This window comes from Panthera tigris, chromosome E3, assembly GCF_018350195.1.
Source record: "Panthera tigris isolate Pti1 chromosome E3, P.tigris_Pti1_mat1.1, whole genome shotgun sequence".
NCBI lineage: Eukaryota > Metazoa > Chordata > Mammalia > Carnivora > Felidae > Panthera > Panthera tigris.
Window position 1 is genome coordinate 32948363 of NC_056675.1, and position 17830 is coordinate 32966192.

The window sequence follows — 17830 nt, forward strand, 5'->3', positions numbered from 1 at the left end:
TCATGCTTTCTCTCTCTTTCAAAGTAATAAATAAACTTAAAAAAGATAGCTCCCCAAACTTATTTGAAAACAGAATGCACAATTCAGTAGAGTCTCTAAAGGTCTTTCAGCTTCAAAATGTTCCCATTCTTTGCTCCTTTCCCTTGACAATAGAGGTAGCACTAGAGGCACAATCAGTGATCGGCTTATTTCGCTTCTCTGCTATAGACACGATTTGGTGGTTGGTTTTTAACCACAGAGTTCAAGTGGCTCAAAGCAAGTGGCAACCAGGGGGGCTCATTTCTTTAGTAAAGCTTTTGAAGATAAATCAATGAGATTGAAAACAGCGGAAACAATTTGTTCCTTAAGACTAGACTAGGTAATTTCTGTTACTTTGATGTGACTGGCAATAAAACCAATTGGCAAAATTGACTGCAGAACAGTGTGACTAGGGGGCTTCCCCCCTCCCCACATAGTCTTTGTCAGCATAGCTGCTATGAAGATTTTTCATCTGAAAGTCGAGTAGCAAAATCCTGCTCGGTGTCCTAACCTCTGTGGAGGGTTTAGCTTTTGCAGTACAGCATCGGGCAAATTGTCATGATCACGTGCACACTATTACAGTCTCCACCTGTACGGTGGGGTTCCAGATGTCTGACCCTAAGTAGTTCTCAACACTGGGGAGATGTCCACCCTGGGGCAGCTGTAGCTGCCTGTGTCTGCAGAGACAGACTATTCCTTCAAATGGGGGACTGCGTTCTTTCTCTATTCAAAAGAGACGATATCAGTTTGATCTACCTTTCTGCAAGTCTGGTCACAAATGACTTCAAAGTCTCCCATACCAATAGTTTTTATCAAAGACTATTTCACGGTCAGCATTGATAGGCGAATATGGAAAGTATGGTGGATTATTAACCAGGGCACCATCAGAATCACCTATGGAATTAAAACAAATAAACATGTCACCCCTGAAGATTTTGATGCAGAAGATGTAAAGTGGGCACAACCGGCTTGTATTTTATTTTATTTTATTTTTTTTAAAATTTTTTTTTCAACGTTTTTTATTTATTTTTGGGACAGAGAGAGACAGAGCATGAACAGGGGAGGGGCAGAGAGAGAGGGAGACACAGAATCGGAAACAGGCTCCAGGCTCCGAGCCATCAGCCCAGAGCCTGACGCGGGGCTCGAACTCACGGACCGCGAGATCGTGACCTGGCTGAAGTCGGACGCTTAACCGACTGCGCCACCCAGGCGCCCCTCGGCTTGTATTTTAAAAGGCTCCACAGAGGGGCACCTAGGTGGCTCAGTCAGTTAAGTGACTTCAGCTCAAGTCATGATCTCATGGTTCGTGGGTTTGAGCCCCACATTGGGCTCTGTGCTGACAGCTCAGAGCCTGGAGCCTGCTTTGGATTCTTTGTCTCCTCTCTCTCCCCTTCCCCAACTCATGCTCTGTCTCTGAAAAATAAATAAACATTAAAAATTTTTTAAATTAAAAATTAAAAAAAACTCCACAGATATAATCCACATGTCCAGCCATCAAAGATGGATACACAAAGTGTGGTTTATTCACATAATGGAAAGCTACTCACCAACAGCAAAGAAAAAGCTGTTGTTACGTGCAGCAACATCAATGAATCTCCCAGACATTAGGTTAAGTGAAAAAAGCCAGTCACCAAAAAATGTACAATGTAGAATCTATTTGTACGAAGTTTGAAAATAAGCAAAGCTGATAATGGTGTTAGAAAAAAAATTATGGTTTCTAAAAGGGGGATGTGGGATTAACAACAGAGGGCCGCAAGGACACTTTCTGAAGGTGATGAAAATATTTTATACCTTGTTTTGGGTGATGGTCTACCCAGATGCGTGTAATTTCAAAACTTGAACTGAATTTTTAAGAGATGTTTTTTTTTAATTTTTAATTTTTTAATTTTTATTTTTTAATGTTTATTTTTGAGAGAGAGGGAGAGAGAGAGAGAGAACGAGCAGGGTAAGGGTAGAGAGGGAGACATGACCTGAGCTGAAGTCAGATGCTTAACCGACTGAGCCACCCAGGTGCCCTAAGAGATGTGTGTTTTATTGTATATAATTTCCACATCGTTTAAATCAAAGAGCCTAACTTCCCTGTAAGTCTCCAAACCGGGGTTCTGCACCTGTGCCAAAATCCAAGAAATGATCATCTTCACTCAATCTAGCTCAGCCCAGTTACTGCCTCAAGAAATGAAACACTTTTCTATTCTTTGCTGTATGTCATACAACCCACCATTTTCATGTACCTTTCAGAATTTCTTCCGTTCTGTCTTTTGAATAATAAAACTCTAGGGAACTTAATGTACACAGTCCGCTTACTAATGCACCCATAGGTCTCCAGGAACTGTGTACCTTTACTGTCTCCATTTCAGTATTCAGCCTTCTTGGAAAGAGGCTCTTCCTTCCTAGACCACCTTGTAGGGACCTCATGTTTAATGAGCACCTACTGTGTGCTGGACTTTGTTGGCTACTTTACCAAAGCTATCTCGTTTTCTTTTCCAAATAACCCTAAGAAATAGATACTTTCACTGTTCTTCTCTGCTTTTCAGATTAGCGGTTGATAAGGAAAGATAAATACATAGCAAGCCCAAAGGTGATATGAGGCTGATGAGTGGAGGATACAGGGTTAGAAAAAACTGTGATTGCAAACCCTCTTATAATTTAAGGCCTCTTTGATTCCAGGGCCTGAGGTAAGGAAAGCAGGGACCTGGGAGTTGGAAGGAGAGATACGGCTGAGTGTAAAAGGGGCAAAGGTGCTCATTTGACAATGTTTTTCATGCTCAGTTGCCAGAATTCAAGCCAGCCAGGCCCCACACACCCAGGCAGTCCCGTGCTCTCTGGCTCACCCCTGCTGGTAGCTTAGAAGTGGCAGCCTCAGGGCGACTTTTGTTATAACTTAGAAAACAAGAAGGAAGCAAGTGGGGGATGTAGAGATGTCTTTACTTTTAGGATTCTGGCTCCCTGAGATCAGAGGAGTGGGTTCCCTTACGGGGGTGGTGAGACACAGGGAGAAGCATTGGAGCAGATTCTGTGGTGTGTGTGTGTGTGTGTGTGTGTGTGTGTGTGTGTGTGTGTGTGTGTGTGTGTGTCGGCGTGCCTGTGCGTGGAGGGGGATTGCTGTACCCAGCGCAAGGCACTGGGGGAGGAGGAAGCGGTAGCAGAGATCTGAATAATTGATTCTTCAGCCGCACCAGACGCTCAGGAGCGGGCGGAGAGCGCGTTTTCAGCACCAGGGACAGCGGCACCCCGCTGCAGGCACCCACTTCGCCAGGCAGTCGCCTATCCTGGCCTTGTCGCTGCTGTGCGCCCCGGGGAAGGGTGGCAGTGCTCCGCGCCGCCGCCGAGGGACTGCGGGGTCTGCCTCGGCCCGCCTCCAGGGAGGGCGGCTGCGGGCGGGAGATGCTTTCGCCCACCGGAGCTCCAAGCCTCCCTGGCTGTCGCGGGGGCTGCTGCGTCTAGCCGACTGAGAACAAGTCCCCTAAGTTGACGTGGGGGCGCCCCTGCCTTCCTCATCCTCTTCCTCCGAGGCGACCGCAGCAGAAGCAAGCCTCAGGAGCCCGGCTTTGCCAGTGCTGTGAACCAGGGTGGCTGGGCGCTCTCCGGACTCCCGTCGGGAAATGGGGAGCTGAACGCCTGGTGGCGAGCTGGCCCCGCAGCGAAGGGCCCAGAGGGAGCTGCCATCCCCCGCCCGCGCCTCTCTCCAGCGGGGACCGCGGGGATCCCCGGCCACACGCGCGCGCGCTCCCACATTCACTCACACACACACTCGCCCTCACGCACACCACCAGCCGGAGCCTGGGCTGCGGAGAGGGCTCCCGGGCGCGCTTAGAGGACCGGGCAGCTGCTGTCCGGAGTGGGGCAGGAAGCCGAGCTCCGGCTTTTGGAGGGAGGCGCCGCGGGGCTAGCCGGAGCATGGGGCTGGGTGAGCGCTGAGAGTCGCGGCCGCAGCCATCAGCCCTGGAGATGACCAGGAGCGGCCACTGCTGAGAACTATGTGGAGAGAGGCTGCGGTGAGTGCTGGCGCGGGACGCGGGGCCTGGGAGGCCCCTTTGGGGGAAAAGATGGTGGGAGGCCTGGATAGGAGGGGGCGGCAGGACCGCAAGAGGGTCGTTGCGTGGGAATGATCGCACCTCCTTCGGGGATCCGGGATCGCGGGAGCCCGAGTCCTTCCCTCCCCCTCTCCTGCCGGCTCATCGCAAACTCAGCCAGCCACCCCCCTCCATTCCCTCCTCTTTCTCTCCCTACCCCCCTCGCTCAGCAGCTCCTGGCCGAACAACTGCCAGCAGCCGGCGCCGGGGAGGTGGTAGGGGGTGAGGGTGGAGATGCCCAGTTAGCTTCTCGTGCGTGGCGAACCTGGGGCTCGGGTTCTCCTGTGCGCCCAGGAGCGGAGCTCTCCATATCGGCCACGGGGTCTGAGGATCCGCACAGGGGGTCTTGGGCATGGAGCTTCAGCTCCCCCTCTTCGGTCGAGCCCCCTGTGCGCACAGGGGGCTGTGAGCATTGCAGACTGCAGCCTGCCCCCCAGTCCCCTTTCTCCTGCCCGCGGGCTGACCCAGCCTCTCCGTCTCTTCTCCACCCCGGTAGAGCCCTGCTGCAGAGCCTCCGGCTGGGATAGCCGCCCCCCGTGGGGGCGATGCAGACAGCGCGGGACAGCCAGGGGAGCGCGCGGGGGCCGCAGCATGCGGAAACCCGCTAAACCCGGTGGCTGCTGAGGCGGCCGAGATGCTCGTGCGCGCAGCGCGCCCCACTGCATCCTCGACCTTCTCCGGCTACAGGTACGTCCCAGCGGGAGACCTGGGCTCGGCCGGCCTGGGAAGAGGAAGACTCGACCGGAGAGAGAGCGAGAGCGGGAGAAGGAACAGGAGAGAGAGGGAGAGAGGAAGCGGGAGAGGGATTATCTGTAGCGAGGCGCGGGAGGAGCACCAGGGGGCGCTGCGGCTCCGCGCTCCGCTGTGCTCACCCTAAGAGTGCCTCGGCCAGAACGAGTTCTCCCTAACTTCCCCTGGCTCCAGCAGCGCCGGGCCCGAGGGGCGCGCGCCTGTGCACGCGTGCACGACTGTGCTGGTATTTGCAGGCACGCGCAGTTGTGCACCTGGCGCGATACATGTGTGTGCACCGACTGAGGACGTGTGTGGACTCCGGATGGCCGTGGGCACCGCCACAGCGGCCTGCGGCTGTGCGCAGAACGGCGCGCGTGCCTGTCAGGTTGTGCAGCCCACTACCCACATGCATCTAAGACTTGGTAACAGGACCTGTAGTGGAAAGCCTGGGGAGGGTCTGTACGGTTCGTGTCCGTCGGAGAGCCGCTTAGGAGCCTACCTTTCCCCCCACGCAGTTCCCTGCCAGCTCCCACACACCGGCCCACGGGTGGAAGCGCCTGCTCTCCGCTCTGGGATTCTGCATTGCACGCGGCGCGCATGAGAGAGGGCGTGTGTGTGTGTGTGTGTGTGTGTGTGTGTGTGTGTGCATGCGTGCGTGTAGGGGGCGGGTCCTGGGGCTCGCTTGCAGTTGAGTGGAAATCGCTTCACTGTACCCCCGCGCGAGGTAGGGGGGGGGCAATTTCCCCCACGCGCCTGGGGCGCACGGGTGAATGTCTGCACTCCCGTGAACTTGGTGGGGGCCACCCTGCAGGAGAGGAGTGGGGTCTGCAGCGCGTGCAGCGTGGAGCCGGGTCTGCGCTGTACCGGGAGGATTCAGAGGGGGCGGGGTCAGTCATCTAGCACAGCGCGGGAGCAGGGCTGCGGAGTCTCGGCACCGCCTCCGCACGCGGGGGCTGCTTTGTAGTTGGCTCCCTCGAGCAGGGGGCGGGGTCGGTAACTTGGTCTGAACTAGTCGGGTGGGAGAGGGGTGGGTGGAGGGTTTGCTCTGTGCGCCTACGCTCGGGGGCTGTGGTCCACAGCTAACTTGGGGGTGTGGTGGGAAACGTGGGCAGAGTTGGGTATGGAGAGGAGGCTGGAGACAGGGGATGAGACGGAGGCTGGATGCAAAAATGGATTTAGGGATAGTGATGGAGACTTAGCTGCGATTGGAGTTGTGGATAGAGCTGGGTGGAGGGATGTGGATGGCGGCGGGAATGGGGAATGGAGTCAGTGACTCTGTCAGCTCGCGCTGGGGATGGGCTGTATACCAGGCTCCTAGAGCAAGGGGCTGGGTCTGTAATCCCTTTCCTCTGGAACCTTTGCTCCCCGCGGCCCTGACTCTCCCTCTCCGCCTTGCAGGGACCGTAAGTGGCGACTATGGGCAGACTGGGTTATTGGACCCTGCTGGTGCTGCCGGCCCTTCTGGTCTGGCGCGGTCCGGCGCAGGGTGCGGCGGCGGAGAAGGGTCCCCCGGCGCTGAACATTGCGGTGCTGCTGGGTCACAGCCACGACGTGACGGAGCGCGAACTGCGAAACCTGTGGGGCCCCGAGCAGGCAGCAGGGTTGCCCCTGGACGTGAACGTGGTGGCCCTGCTGATGAACCGCACGGACCCCAAGAGCCTCATCACACATGTGTGCGACCTCATGTCTGGGGCGCGCATCCATGGCCTTGTGTTTGGGGACGACACCGACCAGGAGGCCGTGGCTCAGATGCTGGATTTTATCTCTTCGCAGACTTTCATCCCCATCCTGGGCATCCACGGGGGCGCATCTATGATCATGGCTGACAAGGTAAGTGGGAGAGGTGATAGGCTGCCAGGCCCCGGGAGTGTGCTGATCATACCACAGCCACCACAGGTCTTGGGGAGCCTCTGGCATCTGTTTTGATCTGAGAGAGGGTCGTGGCCACTGGCTCTGGTGAAAGCCAGGTTTTGCCTTTCCAACCCAGAAATGAATGGAAACGCTTTCTGCCTTGGTTCTGAGGGTCTCAGGCACTTTGGGTATGCCAGGGAGAACTCAGTGAATGCAGATTGGTCAGGAAGTGGTGGAACGCTTGGAAGTTTCCAGATAGTGCACAGAGGTGAGCTTGGGGACACTTGAAACCCTCCAACTCATATTTCTAGAATGTCACTTTTACCTGATTTGTGGAAAAGTGTCCATTTTCCCCCTTTGCGGTAAGCGACTAAAACTATTTTCAAAAAGCTGAAACGTGGCTATGTTACGGAATAAAACGCATAGTCTTTAGGTAAAGCGCAAAAGGGCAGAGAAATAGGCTTCCACAGACTCCGCAGTTGGGGGAAGAGGGGCGGAGAGTTTGAGAAGTCCTGTGCAGGCGCACAGCAGAGCGTTCCTCTAAGGAGTGGGTGCGAGTGGAGGGAACTGACTGTAGACCCTGAGTATGGAGGGCCTGGCATTTTCCTACATGTTCCCTGGGTGGGGCTGTCAGGGGCGCCCAGAACGTCAGATGGAGGGGTTGCTTCCCAAGGATGGGTTTTGGTATGAACTTGGATAGTGTCCGAACAAAAGAAGGTGTGTCCCCATCTCTTGGTTTAGGATGGGAGAGAAGGTTATTCTGCGAACCGTCCGAGAGTGTTGGTTTGGGGAAGAGGAGAGACTTTAAGGTTGGGTGAGATGTTATGAGGGCCTGGTTTGAGGATCAGAAGGGAGAAGCACAGTGAGGAAGGAGAAAAAACTGGAGTCGTGGGTGCACTGTATCTCTAAGCCCCAGGAAGGGCCTCAGATGGGGTCGGAAGCAGGGGGGTGCGGGGGAGAGGGAGCTTGCCCTTGTGTGCTGTGGTCCCCAGTCCCGAGACCTTCTTGGAATGTGTTCCTTAAATAGCGGGAGACATGCTAATGGAATGAACAGACGTTTGTCAGAGCACTTTCCTTCTGACGCTCTCAAAGCACTTTCATATTCATCAAATCAGATTCTGCCTCTGCCTCAGCAATTCCCACCAGCTCCTTTGGGAACTGTATTAATTCTTTCAGGTCTCCTGGGCTGCAGCACATTCAGCCGAAGTATACAACCAATGCAGTATCTTATTAAACATTCATTTGAAATGCCTTGCAGTCTAGCAGAATTCCTCCGTGCAGCCGAGCATTTTCCCAGCCACCTCTGTGTTTTGGGGAGCTCCTTTCTGGGATAAAAAAAAGACGAAGTAGGGAACAGCTGTGCCCTGGCACCAGTGTATGAACTGGAGGAGGTCTTGGAGTCTCCTAGAGCATCCTGCAACTTTCAGATGAAGTACCTGAGGCATAGCGGTGGTGGGGGGGGTGGGGGGTGGGTGGCTCGGGCAGTTAAAGACTTGGATGAGGCCACACAGTGGGTGATGGGACTAGATTTTGGTCTTCTGGTCTCAAGCTGTGATCTCACTTTCCAGCAAATTAAGCTTGTCCTTTAATTTTGTCATCTTAACTTCAGGAGGGTCAAGGAATTAATCTCATTTTATAGGAGATAGTGAGCCATGGAGAGGTGCAGTGAATCAGAGCCCAGGGCTCGTGCGTAAGGACTAACCAGTCGTCTGATGAAGGCATGAATGAGAACTGTAGTTTCTGGCAGGGGTTGGTGATTTGGGGATCTAAATATCACCCCTGATCCCACCTCCCATCTGAAGTTTTGACCAAAAAAGCAGCACACGAAAGATAGTACTGCCATGTGGAAAGTGAAATTTATGGATTGACTAGGGCCCAGCACCATCAATGGAGAAATCTGTTGTAATCTGACTTAGAGACGGTGTCTTGAGTCTGGGAGGTCTGATCTGGCAGGTCTGTGGCTCAGGCTCTTACCTGATTTTATCCATCTGACTGTGGGCAAGTAAGTAGGAACAGGAGTGGGCTCAGAGTTGAGCACCCATTTGGTAGATGGCGACCCTGCCCATTGTGAATGCCCGGCTCTGACCAACTGGACCCGCGGCTGCTCCTCCCTTAAAGGGCCGTGAGAAAGGGAGTTGGGAGGGTGTGGGTGGACGTATCCTCGTCTCCTATCAAAGGAAACCACCTTCTGGGGATTGGGCAAGAGTGTGGCCCCACTTCGGAGTAAAGGAGAAAAAGGGAATCCGGAAATGCAAGAGGAAGATAAGAAAGGACGTTTTTAGAGAAGTCCCGTTAAGAGAGAGATTTACAAGGTGGTGTTGGGAGAGGAATGAAAGAGTTCATTCGTTCAAAAATTGTGAAGGGAATTGTCGGGGCTGGCCAAGTTGGTGTTGATGGCAGGGAATCAAAGAAGGGAGCGGAGCTAATGTTGGGGTATATGTTGGGCCCCACACGTGGGATGTGCAGGTGATGTTGGGTGGAGGTGGGTAAAGAGTGGCATTTTGAGAAACCTGAATGTCTTAAAGCAAAGAAAGAGATAATCTGAGATGGGAACAGCCCTTCCTTCCATATTAGTAGCACATCTCTCTGGCTTGTGCCTTTGCCACCTGTTTCCTTTGGAGCTGAATGCCGAGTGCAGTTTGTTTGGCTCTGGAGAGGCAGCCGTGAGATGTTGCCTAAAACTCCACCTTGCTTGGTTGAATGTGCCAACAGTGTTACGGCCACAAAGTCTGAATCTCCCCAGACTGAACAGGCCTTTCTGTCTCCCCGCTAAGATGATGTCCATTTGGTAAAGCCCAGAACGTACCTGTGGTGTTTTCACTTCCAAATTGGCTGCATGATAGTTGATCGTGCCCCTGTGGATAAGAATGGTATTTAACTTGATTATCAGTTAAATTCAGCATGCCCCCCCTCCCATTTTTACCTTTCCCTCAGTCTACCTGACCCGTGTGAGAAAGAACAAAGCCTTCTGATAACTGAAATGTGTTAAGTGGCAGATTTGTGTGATGTTCATTTACAGTAGAGACGTTAATTTTTGCTTCTATCAGTGGGTGGTCCTGAAATATAATTCAAGTAGAGGTGAAAATAATGTTTGATGTAGATAAAGTTCTAATCTTATCTTGGTTTGGCCACTTTGATCCCCTCCAAATGGCACACAACTCTGGTTGCAGCAATAGCCCCTAATAAATCAGGCATATGCATTAGACCTTCATGTTTCTGCTCAGTGCCCTCACCTCCTCCTCCCTCTCGATTTCTAGCGAGTCCATGGGGGGAAAAGACAAGGCTTAGATTTTAGCTACATCTAGCCATGTCGCTTACTGCATGGACTTGATATGTTGTGTCGATCCATACCTCATCTCTTCTACTCGAGTGGAAGTTCCTTGAGGACAATCTTTTTAAAAAGTGTGTTTATGTGTATTTGAAATAATGAATACTACTCTTCCACAGTTTACAAAAATAATGTCATTTCACCGGAGAGCGTTTAGAAAATATATTAACCTTTAAAGAAGAAAATAAAGTTCTTCCCTCTAAGTCCTGTCACCAGGAGCAGCCAGCCACTGTTGGACACGGGGGTCTCTTTCTTCTAAGCTGTATTCAGTTAGTTATCAGTTCAGGATTGTGCTGTATATATGTTTTGTTTTTGTTTTGTTTTTGTACTTTGCACTCTGTGGGCTTTTTTTAGTCATAAGATTCAGGTTTTTCTTTAATTGCGGAAAAATCTCAGCCATTATCTGTTGGCTGTTTCCTGTCCAGTATTTTCTCTGTTCTCTCCGTATGTAGTTTCTCCATGTATCTTAAACATTTTTTTTTTCAGTTCTCTATCTCTCTGTGTCATGTTTGAGGAGGTCTCTCCAGGTCTGTACTCCAGTTAACCAACTCTTATTTGTATCTGGTTTATTATTTTGCCTTAACCACCTCTTTTTCTTTGTATCTTGTCTATTATTTTACCTGTCTGTTGAGCTTTTAATTTCCAATGTTCACCGTATTTCCAAGAGAAATAATTGGCCCCTTTTTATACCTTCCTGCTTCTTTATTTTATTTTAAAAACCCTCTTTTTACTTTGTGAAGGTAAATTCTTCCTCTATCCCTTTGAGGATTAAAAAAAAAAATACCGTGAAGTCCTTCTCTGATTGCTCTGGCATCTTTGTTTCTTCAGATATGAATTCTTTCATTTTGCAGATTCTGATCATTGGATGTCCTCTTGTGTTCTCTAATGTCTCCTATGTCTTCATATGCTTTGTTTGTGAACTTATTTTCAAGGTGATTTTATGATATCTTCTGCCCTATGTCTGCAAGGGTGTATGTGCTTTTCAACTAGAGCTCATGTCAACAGCTCAACTCAGGGCTCTCTCTCTGCTCTGTATATCCTATGGTGCCCGCTTGGGTCCCAGGCTCATGTAAGTTGCTTCATTTTTGCTCCTTGGCACAGACGGAGGCATCCTTTTTGACTGTGACTCCTGGAAGCATGATTCTGAGTCCAGTTTTGCCTCTTATTCCCTGGGTAGATGTTGGGACCTCTGCTTCCTTGGCTCATATTGGACCCATCCCCCATGAACCATGTGACTTTGAGTCCTGTTTGAGATTGTAGAGTCCCATCTTTTGATTCATTTATTTTTAGAGAGTCCTCTTTATTTTTCATTCGTGATTCCCTTGTCTTATTTCCAAGCAGTATTATGTAAAATTTAAAACATCTAAAGGTTTATCTATAAATTCTGCATCTTAGGAGCAGGGGAGGAATTACTGAGTGTGTTCACTCTGATTTTGACCCAGTTATATTTCACAACCTGCTTTCATTTTTTTTCAAGCTTGATTATGTATTTGTGGAATTTTCCCTTTAAATCCTATTTAATAAGATAGACTTCTCAAACATGATTTTTAAATGGCTGCGGAGTATTCTGTTTATACCACAGTCATTGTGACTAATATTTCTATTTTCCACCTTTATTAAAGTTTATTTCTGGTTCGCGTGTGTGTTCTTTTCAGCACCTTGTGCTGATCTCGCCCTTTGCGTTTGTTTCTTGGCAAATGTTTGTTGATTGAATGAATCAAGTCCCTGGTTCCAATGCCAGCTTGCTGCAGTTTCCAGATGAACTTACCACACTGTGGTTCGGGGCTTCCCATGCAGTGTTTGTTCCCTACTTGCTGACTGATCTCATCGGTGTGTGTCAGTCTCCTCTTCTTTCTAGTGGGCAGATAATTACTAGCCATCCTTGGGATTAACAGAAATTGGGGGTGTTCCGTACAAAGGGCCCAGGTAGTGCTGCTGAGTAATAGGTCATCAGCCAGAAGTGGGACTTTCTCTTGTAACCGGGCACCTCCAGGGTTAGGCTATGAGTGAGACCCTCAAAGCTCATGGGAAGGATAGACGTGCACACCAGAACGTTGGTGGAACCCACTCAGCTCCTGCTCTGGAGGCTTTGGGTAGTTCCTGAGAGAGTGAGGAGGCCTATCTTGAGCCTTTGTGATGAGGCATGTCAGATGCAATCATCTACCCCTCCTTCCATAAGTCATTGGACAGCAAAAGGCATCACCCCGAGAGGCATGACTCACTTTCCAAGTGGCCCTTGGGGGTCATTGGGAATCGCTTGGACTCTTGGCAGCTGTGTTCTGGTGGGTTTGGAAGGTACAGTGTTGATGTTCTTTTTGGTAGCCCCAGGTGGGAAAGGCTTCTCTAGCTGGAGTGATGGAAGGGATCAGGGGGCTGGGAGGGAAGGAGGGAGGCAGAAAGAAAGAGAGGGAGAAAGACATACAAATAGCATCTTGGGTTTGCAGTACAGAATGATGGCTTCTGGTAAGCCCATAGTGAAAACGAGCGGTTATAATGTTGTTAGCTCGTGGGTTTTCTTTGTTCTTCACTCCCTGTTTATTATTCAGATTTGGATTCGTTGCCAGCATTAAAGTTAGGAGACATCACAGTTAAAATTTTTTTAATGTTTGTTTTTGAGAGAGAGAGAGAGAGAGAGAGAGAGAGAGAGAGAGAGGGCGAGCCTAAGCGGGGGAAGGGCAGAGAGAGAGGGAGACACAGAGTCCGAAGCAGGCTCCAGGCTCCCAGCTGTCAGCACAGAGCCCGACGCGGGGCTCGAACCCGCTGACGATGAGATCGTGACCTGAACCAAAGTTGGACGCTTAACCGACTGAGCCACCCAGGCGCCCCGGAGACCTCACATTTTTAAAAATCCAAATTTCAAGCCTCACTGCAAGAATTCAGAAGGCCTGGCAACATGGGCCCCACCCTTCCCCTTGGCAGGCAACAGGCGGCTGGAGGTGAATAGCACCCTTACCCTCTTAGGGCTGGCGCTCTTCCCATGTTCAGTCCTCTGCTTGCCCACTTCCCTCATTCATGCTAGAACCTCATCCCTGAAGGCGCTGGGGTTTGAGACCCTGGTGTAGGTGAAGAATACAGCTGGTCTTTATTAAGAAAGCCTTTCCTGGGCACTCCGCTTCTCTCCCAAGGGCTGTTCCTTGGCAAGTGGCAAACTCAGGATGTGCATATATCTGTGCTGCTGTGTTTACTGCTGCCTTCGCTGATCTCCTGAGCCTTAAATCTTTAAGGACCTTAAATCCTTCTCAACACGGTACTCGAGGAAGCCACTACCAACCAACTTGAGTCAAAGGCCCCCGAAAACCTTGGACAGAGGGTCCGAGGACCTGAATTCCATTTCCAAATAGCAGTGTGACCCAGAGAAAGGCCCTTCACCTTTCTGGTCCTTAGGCTTTCCTGTGAAATGACGTTTAGGGTGATATCATCTCTGAGGCCTCTTCCAGCTCTGAAAATTTTACCACCTTCAAGGAAAGACTGTCAAGAGACCTCCCAAAATGTGAGCCGTGGTTATCTTTGAGTGGTAGACTCCTGCTATTTCAGTTTTTTAAAAAATATGTCATACTGGGGCGCCTGGGTGGCTCAATCGGTTAAGGGGCTGACTTCAGCTCACGTCGTGATCTCACAGTCTGTGCATTCGAGCCCCGCGTCGGGCTCTGTGCTGACGGCTCAGAGCCCGGAGCCTGCTTCGGATTCTGTGTCTCCCTCTCTCTCTGCCCCTCCCCTGCTCACACTCTGTCTCTCTCTGTCTCTCAAAAAATGAATAAACATTAAAAAAATTTTGTTAATGTCATTACAGCGTGGTTGATAAATTGAACCTTGAGTTTGGTTGTCTGTATTTAAATTCAGGCTTTCACTTACCAGCTGGCTGATCATGAGAAAGCTTCTTAATGGCTCTGAGTCTCAGTGTCCTCACTGTTTGTTTCTGACCCCAGCCTGGCCTCGATGCCTTTGTTTTTAAAAAGGGGACAGAAAGAGTATGTACTTCATGGCGCTGTAAGATTTAAATGAGATAACAGGTAGCTCAGTGCTTGGCTCGTAATAAATAATTATTACAGGAACACTTTTGTTATTGTGTCTATATCATGTAATTTTTATTTGTGTCCAATGCACTTGCATTTTTCACCACCAGAAAAAATGATGAAGGGTCGTGTGGCGATGTGATGGTAACCCCTGCAAGAAACAGGGGATGAATCCCACAGAAGTGTTAGAAGTGGAGAGTCCAACATGAGACGGTTCATATTGCCTTAATATGAACATGAATGGGAATATGAGTTTCCTGGGACAACCAGGGGCTTTCAGTTCTTCGAATTTGCCGTGGGCTTTATCCTGGCAAACTGAAGATCAGATGTGGCCAGGGTGAAAATGACCACCACAGGAGACTGTCTCCGTGAGCCTTGCAGTAAATAACTCCACCGACTGGACTATGTATTTGCGCTGGGCTTAGGGCTTTAGGCTGTGGACAGATACAGTCTCTCATTTGGTCTCTGCCAAGGATTAAGTAACTCGGTGACAGCCTGGGGAACCTGGCAGCCCCAAAGGTATTTGATTAGAGAATCCTTATCCACTGTTCTTTTGCTCTTACTGCCTTCTCAAGTTAATGACTGGGACTCCATTAGGTTTAGGGAAGGGGCTTACATTCAAGAGGGACAGTGGATTTTGATGTTAATGTTTTGGTTACCTAAATTGATTAAGATGTTGGGTGATGGAATTAAAACTCAGAACTGTCTTTCCGGATTGAAGGGCTAGAGTCAGATACTACTGACTACATTGGAGGATTTAAGAAGAAATGGCACTTTCTCATAGGAAGGGGGGAGATGTAGCTCTCCAATTTGAGGATGGTTTCCGCAAGAGCCGTGAACTGGTGGACTGCCTACTGGATCAGCCTCATAAATGCATTAGTATTTTATTTTACTAATAAGCTCTTTTTTTTTTTTTTTTTTTAAATTTTTTTTTCAACGTTTTTTTTATTTATTTTTGGGACAGAGAGAGACAGAGCATGAACGGGGGAGGGGCAGAGAGAGAGGGAGACACAGAATGAGAAACAGGCTCCAGGCTCCGAGCCATCAGCCCAGAGCCTGACGCGGGGCTCAAACTCACAGACCGCGAGATCGTGACCTGGCTGAAGTCGGACGCTTAACCGACTGCGCCACCCAGGCGCCCCACTAATAAGCTCTTTAAAGTGCCTGCATTTTAATGTCCTTGCTCCCTGTTATCTGACATCCATCCAGATTCACACATTTATGTTAATTGTGTGGTGTCTGAAGCGTTTGAGATTATGATCTCCAGTCACGGGGGTTGTGTTTATTTGCTTGTTTGTTTTGCACTCGATGCTCAGCAGATTCTAAGTAGTGATATGGCTCTTAGAAAAAGTGAAGTCCCTATTTCTAGAAATATAATGTCCAAATCAAGAGAGGCGATAGCTGCATTATACCTTTTCTGTTGTTACTGGTGCTTTCAGCTGCAAATAACAGAATGTTTGACCGATGATGGCTTAAACAATTAAGACAGGTAGTTTTTTTTTTGTTTTTTTTTGTTTTTTTTTTTTTTTAGCAAGGAGTCCCAGATGTGATTTAGTGACTCGGTAACCCACCAAGGATTCAGGTCCTTTCCATTTTTCTATTTTGCCTCTATTTGCTGTTTCCTCTTGGTCACAGGATGGCCGCTTCTGTTCCAGCCATCACATCTTCACATGCCAGCATTTAAAATGGGAAGAAAAAGGAGGGGGAAAAGAAGCTTTTTTCTAGGCCCTCTCCTCTTCTTTTAGAGTTGACTTCCCCTTACATTTCATTGGCCAGAACTGGGTTACATGCCTCCCCTTGAATATCACTGGTAGAGATTAACAGTCAAGATTCTTCGCCAAGAATGGATAATTGCCACTGAAGCAAAATTTGCTTCTGTTAGCAGAAGCGTAGGAGCAATGGCTGAGTGATATAACTGATGATTTCTCCAGCCACACAAACACCATGATCCATAGACTTAGTTTGGCAGGGATGGGGGGATTAATATTTAAAGACAGATATTGAACAACGACAGTGTGTCCAGAGGAAGGGCCTTCAGGGTTGTGTAGGATCTAAATGACATATGGTAAGATGAGCTTTGGCAATTAGGTCTGTGACCGAAGACCGCAATGGTTCGGAGAATAATGAGTGTCTGTCAGACGTAGCTGAGCTGAAAGTGACTGTCGTCTGTCAGGAGCGGGATGGGGGGGGGGGGGCGGTGTGGTGTTGGACTCATGGAAAGATTGGATGGGGTCACCTCTGAGGTTGTTTCTAACTCAGAAGCTCTGCACCTCTCAAATCCTTGTGGGTTTTTTTTGTTTTGTTTTGTTTTTTTTGTTTTTTAAATCCCCAAGTCCTGGTACTTTAGGCCCTTGGATTTGGCTGAAAACCAACATCCTCACTTTCTGCAAGCGTGTGAGTAATTCAGTATAAACTTGCCTGGCTTGGGGGAGGAATTTATGATCCTGGCATCATCACCTCAAATCTCCAAAGGACTTTACATCATCCTGAAGGGTAGACAGTATTTGAAAAGCAGAAAACCTATGTATATATCAACTCACACACACACATATATAAATATAAACATAAGTAGGTCAGCCGGCGTCATATTTACTAGTGGGAATGTTTTTGGCTAAGAAATACAGCTACCAGAGATGATGTTTAGAATAATTGCCAGTGATCTCCAAATGCGGGGGGGGGGTTTAGAACCGCACCCAGTTAATCATGATTACTTATGAAAGTATATTCACGTTTTTGCACACGTTATTGTAAGAATACGTTCATATTCTAAAGAGAGAGCCAGAACCCTCTCTGAATTTCCACTTGCCAAATCTTTCTCTCTTGTCTGCTGTACCCCCTGCATTTTGAGCTTTTCCTTAGGGCAGCAGTGGCTCTGGGTGCTCGTCCACTGTTGGGCACGTCCTTTGTTCTTCCTTCACACGTCCCAGGAAGAAACAAAATCCAGAATTGGTTTGCAAAAGCTTTGTCTTTGCGTTCAAATGTTACAGCATTCCATATGATGGAAATGGGTATACCAAAATTATTTATTTATTAGAACTACAGTAAAAAAAAATCCAAGGAATACAATATAGAATTCAGAGACAGAATGTTTGCTCAATGCATGAATGGAAGGTCCTCACACACGTGCCCCTCTCCGAGGGGGTGACCAGGTCACCGGTTCAAAGAGGAAGAATATGAAATGGGAGTGGTAGTTTGTTTCCATTTGTAACTTTTGCAGGCTATTGGTATGTTAACAAGGATCTTTTCTTCTTAAGTCTCACTGACTTAACAAAAAAGAGGTTTAATCATTTTCCATTGGTCCCCAACTGTGCTTGTTTCTCCAAAACAAAATAAAAATTTACTCTAGAATTTAAGGTGACTTGTGCAAATCACTGACACCTTAAAGCCAGGCCCACATACTCACCCAAGAAATTTAAGATAATTTGGGGTGAGCCCGCTGGGGAGTCATGATCATTTCATACACTGATAGGAGGTATGGACCTCCCCCCGGAGGGATGCCCATTCCTAAACATGCATTCAATATTATGTGCAATTGTTAGGGGTTCACAGGTCCCCTGATACTCATTCGTAGACCTCCTAGGAATTTATTTATTTATTGGTTTATAAATATGTTCATTCTTCAAACGTTTAAGGAGCCTGTATCCTGTCCCAAAATGTTCTGTAGATATATCAGTGATCAGATTTGCTCTGATGTGCATCTAGCTGGACGAGACTGGCAATTAAAGCCCAGAGTGGTGCATCTGTGATTGGGTAGCTTCAGGGGGGCTGGGGAACATAGCAGAGGGGCCCCTCATCCAGAGGCGTGAGGGTGGGGG

At 49.0% G+C, this 17830-nt stretch overlaps 1 protein-coding gene across 1 annotated transcript in view; it reads left to right on the forward strand.

Annotated features, from left to right (window-relative positions):
• The first annotated feature begins 4597 nt into the window (after positions 1 to 4597).
• Positions 4598 to 17830, forward strand: part of GRIN2A (glutamate ionotropic receptor NMDA type subunit 2A) — a 367847-nt gene continuing 354614 nt past the window's right edge. The window contains exons 1-2 of the mRNA XM_042971083.1: positions 4598 to 4778; positions 6222 to 6653. Coding sequence (XP_042827017.1) covers positions 6240 to 6653 — 414 coding nt within the window. The 5' untranslated portion in view covers positions 4598 to 4778; positions 6222 to 6239. The remainder of the gene's footprint in view (positions 4779 to 6221; positions 6654 to 17830) is intronic.